The 7,766-nt window shown below is 44.4% G+C and overlaps 1 protein-coding gene across 1 annotated transcript; it reads left to right on the top strand.

The window, feature by feature from the left end:
- Positions 1–4,533: 4,533 nt before the first annotated feature.
- Positions 4,534–7,562, top strand: LOC148474499 (uncharacterized). Its single transcript, XM_088458589.1, has 2 exons — positions 4,534–4,603; positions 6,790–7,562. The coding sequence occupies exons 1-2, from the start codon at positions 4,534–4,536 to the stop codon at positions 7,560–7,562; spliced, it is 843 nt and encodes a 280-aa protein (XP_088314715.1).
- Positions 7,563–7,766: the final 204 nt, after the last annotated feature.

Here is a 7,766-nt window from a genome sequence, read left to right as displayed (position 1 = left end):
ACTCCAAAGACGCATCTCCAACCTCTTCTCCATACACATTAATTCTTTCTGTCCTTGTGTGTTTTTTTTATTTTTTAGGTAACAATCTATGGGCATGACTCAGAGACGTTCGCTAATGCCATCGCAGCTGCTGTGCAATAATATGAAAATGATGCAGACGCCGGGATATGTATTGGGATGTCCACAGACAACTTTGCAAATCCAGGTATCTATGTACAAAGAGGCGCAGCATCGTTTGCAGATGCCTCCATGTTAGCGGTTCTCAGTATATATATATATATATATATATATATAAATATATACATACATATATATATATATATATATACATACATAAACACACATATATATACTGTATATATTATATATATATTTATATATATACATACAGAAGATTGCAGTTTATAGGCGGCACTCGCAGCTGTGCAATCAGTGAAAAGTCGGAGATCCCGCTCCCCTCAAGTTCAACGTTTCAAATTTATTTAACATTTTTCATCAGGAACAATAAAAACAAACAAAATCTTACCTTAAATACATGTGCTAATCACCCACCAGACCATGTGCACCCGTCACCGCTTGTGTCCGGACTTCCGCTGACGTCACTGAATGCGTGCTATGTCGCGACGCGTCTGACGTCAGAAGCCGGAGAGGTTGCTTGGCAACACAAGCGTGTGTGTATCCAACACCATGGTAACGGCGTAGGACCCTCACACAGAGCTTACAAGAGACTGGCTGTAAAATAACATAAAACAATAAGGAAAAGTGGCTGTATCAACATGCTAGTTAAAACATGCAGATAAAAGAACACAATTAAGTCTGTCTACCTAGGCACGATGTCTATAATGGGCGAATTACAAGAAACATGACAAAGAGAGATATTCATTTAGGCCAAATGGTCTGACCGTATTAAGGTCATAGATCCACTGAGCCTCTTTTTGTAATAAACCCTTAGCGCGGTCTCCTCCCCTAACATCAACTGGCACAAAATCAATCATCTTGTATTTTAAACAGGCAAGACTATGCTTGCAGTCATTAAAATTATGGGCCACAGGTTGTTCTGTAGTCCTGCCCTAAAGAGCCAAGCGGATAGCGCTCCAATGAAGCGCCACTCGCTCATTAAATTTCCCAGTGGTTTTTCCTATATAATATAGACCACATATACACCTGATAAAGTAAATTACAAACTGACTACTGCAAAATAATCTATATTTTATCTTGTATTCTTTACCAGAATGGGGATGATGAAAGGTATCCCCTACTTCTAGATAGCTACATGTGGTGCAGCCTAAACACCTATAGTTCCCATATTTGCGGGACAAAAACATAGTCCTTAATACTTTTGCCTCGTTTGTAACACGATACCAATCTATTGTCTTTCAATAATGGTAATGTAGTATCCATATTGATCAATGGCCCAAATTTCTTGGCAGTTCTAGTAATCCTATCACTTGCTGTATAAAATTGGTTAATAAAAATCATGTTCTTGTCCACGTATTTTGACTCTGATTTGCGTAAGGTGTCCTTCCTGGGAATAGCTAATGCTTTGTTCTTCACTTCCGTTAGCAGTCTTTTAGAGTATCCTCTCTGTAAACATCAAAAAAAAGAACAATATTTTAATTGTTTGTGTAGCACACTTTGAGGGTGTCACCACCCTTTAACAGACAGACGCACGCTTGTCGCTGCCGCTTTAAGGATGCAGGTGCGGCTACAGCCCACACATTTCACAAAGACCGAAAAAAAAGAACAATATTTTTATTGTTTGTGTAGCGCACTTGAGGGTGTCACCACCCTTTAACAGACAGACGCACGCTTGTCGCTGCTGCTTTGAGGATGCAGGTGGAATCGAGACGGGATTTGGAACCGGGGACACACTACCTCCATCAATTGTCTAAATCCCACTGCACTAATGGCGGATACCGGACGCACGTCTAACACCAACATAGCAGTCAAGGCCTCAGTTATACGTTTTGCTTCAGGATGACTGCTGTCGTACTTCATCCTCATCGCTAGGGACTGTTGGAGGGTCAATTGTTTAGTAAAAGTAGTGATGTTCCTACTTCCTCTCTGGGATGATGAACAACTCCCAGCAGCAGCAATAGCCTAGGAGGAAGTGGTTCTTGATCTTTCCCTATTTTATTTTTATCGGAGAAAGTTTGGTCCTCCATTTATGTTATATTGATATATACGTGCGGCTAAAGCGCACACAAACACAGAAAATATATTTTTATTTTTGCTGGAGAGTAGTGCACTTTGTGGGTTACACCACCCTTTAAGAAATGAGCCAGCAGGCTCTTTACTTATGGGACACAGGCGCACGCTTGGCGCTGCTCCTTTGTTGATGCACGTGCAGCCACAGTGCACACAAGTCACAAACACAGAAAATATATATTTTTTTGGTTTGGAGTGTACTTTGGGGGTTACAGCAGCCTTTAACGGTCAAGCCAGCCGGCCCTTTACTTATGACACAGGCGCACGCTTGGCACTACTTTGTTGAAGCACGTGCGGCTACTGCGCACACAATTCACAAACACAGAAAATAATTTTTTTTTTGGTTTGGACTGGAGTGTACTTTGGGGGTTACAGCACCCTTTAATGGTCAAGCCAGCCGGCCCTTTACTTATGACACAGGCGCACGCTTGGCACTACTTTGTTGATGCACGTGCAGCTACTGCGCACACAATTCACAAACACAGAAAATATATATTTTTTTGGTTTGGACTGGAGTGTACTTTGGGGGTTACAGCACCCTTTAACGGTCAAGCCAGCCGGCCCTTTACTTATGACACAGGCGCACACTTGGCATTACTTTGTTGATGCACGTGCGGCTACTGCGCACACAATTCACAAACACAGAAAATAACTTTTTTTTTATTTGGACTGGAGTGTACTTTGGGGGTTACAGCACCCTTTAACGGTCAAGCCAGCCGGCCCTTTACTTATGACACAGGCGCACGCTTGGCACTACTTTGTTGATGCATGTGCGGCTACTGCGCACACAATTCACAAACACAGAAAATATATTATTTGTTTAGCACTTGGGGGGAGCACCCCTGATGGACAGAGCACCCCCTGGACAACACTACAGCACCCCTTTAGGACTGGGACACTGCACAGGACTTTGGAGTGGACACAGCCCCTATGGAGAACTGACTGCACAACACAGTCCAGCCAGCTCCTATGGACTTTGAAGTAGAGGACACAGCCCCTATTAACAACAGCAGCACAGCACAACACAGCCAGCCCCTATGGACTTTGAAGTAGTGGACAACAGCAGCACTACACTACACTACCCTACACAGCCCAGCCAGCCCTAACTCCCACCCTCCCTCTTCACTGTCCACAGCCGAGTGAGAAAATGGCGCCGACGCGGGCACCTTATATAGGATCCAAAACACGCGAGACTCGGAAGGCGGGATGATGACGTTTTGCCTCGATTTCAGATCCGAGTCAGGCGGGAAAAGTCGAGCCTGACTCGGATCGGACTCGGATCGGGGGCGCTCGGGGGGGTTCGGATTTCAGAAATCCGAACCCGCTCACCCCTAATTACAACCAGTGCGGGACGCCGCCATTTGCTACTGTACGGGACTTCCTTGACAACACACACATCCTGGTCCAATAAGACTGTAGACCATAGGTCCAGCAAAGGGGACGTGCAGAAGTAAGGGCCGCACGACAAGGAGCCCCCCTCAAAGGGTCCACCCACTCCCTGACCAGGATCACACGGAACCATCTGTCCATCCCCAACCCCACAAACGGAACCACCTGGGGAGCATTGTGCCTCACCTAATAAACAGGTTGGATTCAATTCACAGTGTCTGGCTCATCCTTTACACACCTCATACCAACCCACACTGTACTCATACACTGTTACACGCCACCCCCCCTCCCCAGTCGCCCTCCTCCCCCCTCCACCCCCCCTCCATACACACACACCAAGGAGCGCACGTGTACCTTTTCTCTTTCAGCATAAACCAACAGGATCCGGTACTCCTGTTCCACGTGTAGCACCACTTTATCCCCCACCCCACCTTTCCCCCCAGTCGCCCCCTCCTCCCCCACACATCCATTAGATTCACCCACCAGAGCCTGGAGCGCGGACCACTCTGCTTATTATACATAGGGAGACATTTTGAGCTCTTCCAGATATATAATATATAAAGTATAACTGATAACTAATTTGCACATTATTGTGGAATGATGTTATCATCAATGGTTAGCACCATTAATGGAAATACATAGACTAAGCAGCTGGCTCTCTCCCTGCCAGTATGGCAGTGTGACTTCTGTGATGTCACTGTGTGATCCATTATGACACGTGAGCAGGTATAAAGCACCAGAGCATACTGACATCAGTGGCATTTCTTCAGTTGAGGCACTTGTTGCTGAAGCTGTTTTGCCTTTCCAGAGCGAATTGCTGATAATTATTATATATAACTTTCAGTAGTTTATAACTGTGTTCAAGCACCATAACATTTGTGCTTTTCCTGAACTTTTTTATTTATTTATTTATTTCTATATTAACATCTGAATGAAATGAGTCGCAGAGAACTGAGAGTTCTTCTGGAGGACCAGAGACATTGGGCGAGGATACATGGAGATCTTGGTGAGTAAAATGTTTAGGGCAGTAAAACCAATCTAGATCAATCTGTGGGGCCTGTTAGCTGTACATTAGCCCCATATCCTACCTCACACTTTTTGTTATTTATTCTTACAAGTTTATACATAGGATATTTGGGGATACTGTTGGTAAATGAAACGATAGCACTGAAGAGTGACTTCACACCTAGAACAAGGCCATTTTAGAATAATCATTCAGTTGCTGGAGCCAAAGAGGGTATTGATGTCTTAATGACACAATATGATTTTTGCCTTGTGCTCTGCATGCGGGAAAAGAGGTTGAGGGATTTGTGTATGAGCAGCTAAACGGAGATGGCAACAGCTACTGTAGGTTGGCCCAAAGTTATATAGAGTTTCAGTGTTCACTAAGTCATTGTATCATCTAATTAGATTGTAACCTCTTATGGGCAGGGCCCTCGCAAACCCTCACTTTCTTGTGTGTATTTATTTTGTTTTCTGTGCACGCTGATTTATTTGTGTCCTGTTTTCCCCACTGTCTGGTGCTGTGGATCACTGTAGTGTCTTATAAATCCACAACAATTATAATCTGTAGAGCAGGTGTCCTATGAAGCAAAAGGAATTATCCCAAGTGTAGGAAGTTTCCAAATTGCCATGTCCCCAGCGGGTGATTTTATTATAAATACACAATTTGTTTTAATGCCTCCTAATAAATCGGCACAATAGGGGGCTGACTGGACACTGGAAATGGGACTATACCACTGTAATCACAGTTGGGAGGTATGGGGTCAGGATAATGTCTATGTATTACTGGATGATTCCGTCAATGCAGAGTTGGCCACAAAATTAGTGCATTTTGGGGGTCAAAAAAGTGTACACAACACCTGAGTATATGCAGCAATATGCAATAAAGTCCACCAGCCTTTGCCAATTCAGCACATTCCCTAGGGAATTGGGCAAGCCAACCCTCTCCCCCTCACCAGGAGAAACCAGCCCCGTGCTGATGGCATTAGGACCCTTCCCAAACACCCCTGAATGGTAGTAAGCCATCATGCCTAAACTGTTGGGCATGCTGGGGCTCCTCATATTTCTTCCATGCTTTTGTGTATAACTCATACAGTAGGTGATGCTAGACTTGAATGACAGTCTGTAACTTTGTGCCTCTAATCAAACAGAGTGGCTTCACTCTGACTAGTTAGAGCGTGAGAAAAGCCATTCTGATTGGTTAGAAGTACATATAATGTACAATTATACAATATACTACTTTCATACATTTTATCAAAAAGGAGGAACCCCCTAACCCTTCCCTGGATCTAGGTGAGCAATAATGTGGCAGAAAAGGAATGTGTTGGGGAGTATTTAGTTAACCATTTAACTGATGGTAACTTAAAAAAAAAAGTATTATAAATTAGAATTTCTTATTTAGGTTAATAAATACTCATATCTATTAAACACTTTTTTTTTTTCAACATTTTAGTAAAATTATATGTATTATCCTCCCACCCCTGTAGCATTTTCCTATCACCCTTGTAGAAGGTGACCAAAATATATCATCAACACCCCCCCGTAGTGTCAATGGCCCTGTAGCATTATATCCCCATCACCCTTGTAACATGAACCCGCACGCCTCATTGTACGTAGAACTGCATTGTACCATTACCCCCCTCCCTCCCCCCACAATAATAGGTCCCCCAAAACATATATGGCTTTAAGTGGGCCCCCCTAGTAACCATAGATGTCCCCTCACTCTTTACCCCCTCCACCTCTCATATATGCAGATGGCAGTGGAGCCTCTGTGAGATGGGACCAATCAGTCCCCATACTGAGCTCTGCACTTGGAGGGGATGAATATCACACATCAGCCTCATGACATAGAGCTAAGAGGGGAACTATCAGCAGGTTTAGATAATCTATAGTATATTCACACTCCCTTAGTATAAATTGTCTCTGTGAGAATGCTCCTTCCCAGCCATGTTCCCTGATAATGTACATACTATCAGGATATGTCTCACTATGCATCGCCTGTACTTACATGTCACCAGTTTTTTGAGCATTTACAGGACGCAAATATGCAAAAACCTCTCCACAAACAAGCGTACATTTACCCTCTACCAGGCCCAATACATGTAAATATTATTGTTGTAGTTCATGATACTGTTTGATGTTTATATGTTATCTGAGGGTAGTTATTATAGCTAAGATATATCTTTTCAGATGAACCCATCATATATGATGAGAGGCTGCGCTCAGAGCGGAGAAGAGCTGTAATGAGGAATAGACATCATAATGCTACAGACAGGAGCCGATCTCCGCAGCATCGTGGGCGCTCACACACCACCAGAACACAGCCTACTCTACATTCTGGGGAATCTCAAGGCATTATGACTGAGAGACCAAGCCAAAACTCCAGCACTGGGACCAGTGAGCCTCTCCAAAACCCCAGCACTGGAACGAGTGAGCCTCTCCAAAACCCCAGCACTGGGACGAGTGAGCCTCTCCCAAACCCCAGCACTGGGATGAGTGAGCCTCTCCCAAACCCCAGCACTGGGACGAGTGAGCCTCTCCCAAACCCCAGCACTGGGACAAGTCAGCCTCTCCCAAACCCCAGTGCTGGGCCAAGTCAGGCTCTCCCAAATGTGAGTCCTGGGCCAAGTCAGCCTCTACCAACCCCCAGCCCTGGGCCAAGTCAGCCTCTCCCATACCATCAGGTATCTGCTGAAAATAGGCAAATTATCTCGGCCGGCCGTTGGACACAACAATTCAACAGACTCCCATCCCACATTATCACCGAGAGTGTAACCAGGGAATCCTGTTCAATTTGTTTAGTGAATTATGAGAATGGGCAGCAGGTTACAGTTTTACCTTGCAGACATATATTCCATCCCCGTTGCATTGCACAATGGATCCGAAGAAGGCAAAACTGTCCTCTGTGCCGCAGCCTATGCTTTCCGCAGAGAACATGGAGAGAACGTTGTTGTATCTTATGAATTCCAAAGGAAACGAAGCAGTAAATATTGCCATAACACCAGGCTGGTAAAATGCCAAATGGACTTCTTGCCCTGGGCGCAACTACCGACCCTGTCAAGTTCATCTTAAGTTGCTGCTTAATCAAACTGCAGCCTTCCACCTATTCCTGAATTCACTGCTACTTCAAGATCATCTCAAGTTGCTGCTAATCTAACTGCAGCATT

Source organism: Taudactylus pleione, unplaced genomic scaffold (genome assembly GCF_031769625.1).
Source record: "Taudactylus pleione unplaced genomic scaffold, aTauple2 ptg000842l, whole genome shotgun sequence".
NCBI lineage: Eukaryota > Metazoa > Chordata > Amphibia > Anura > Myobatrachidae > Taudactylus > Taudactylus pleione.
Note: the sequence above shows the minus strand (reverse complement) of the source record. Positions and strands in the feature narration are given on the sequence as shown.

What these genes read in the sequence shown, in the direction of transcription:
- LOC148474499 (XM_088458589.1), top strand. Translation starts at nt 4,534, where the DNA reads ATGAGTCGCAGAGAACTGAGAGTTCTTCTGGAGGACCAGAGACATTGG. An exon ending in GAGGATACATGGAGATCTTG is followed by an intron (nt 4,604 to 6,789) that starts GTGAGTAAAATG and finishes ATATCTTTTCAG; the next exon opens with ATGAACCCATCATATATGAT.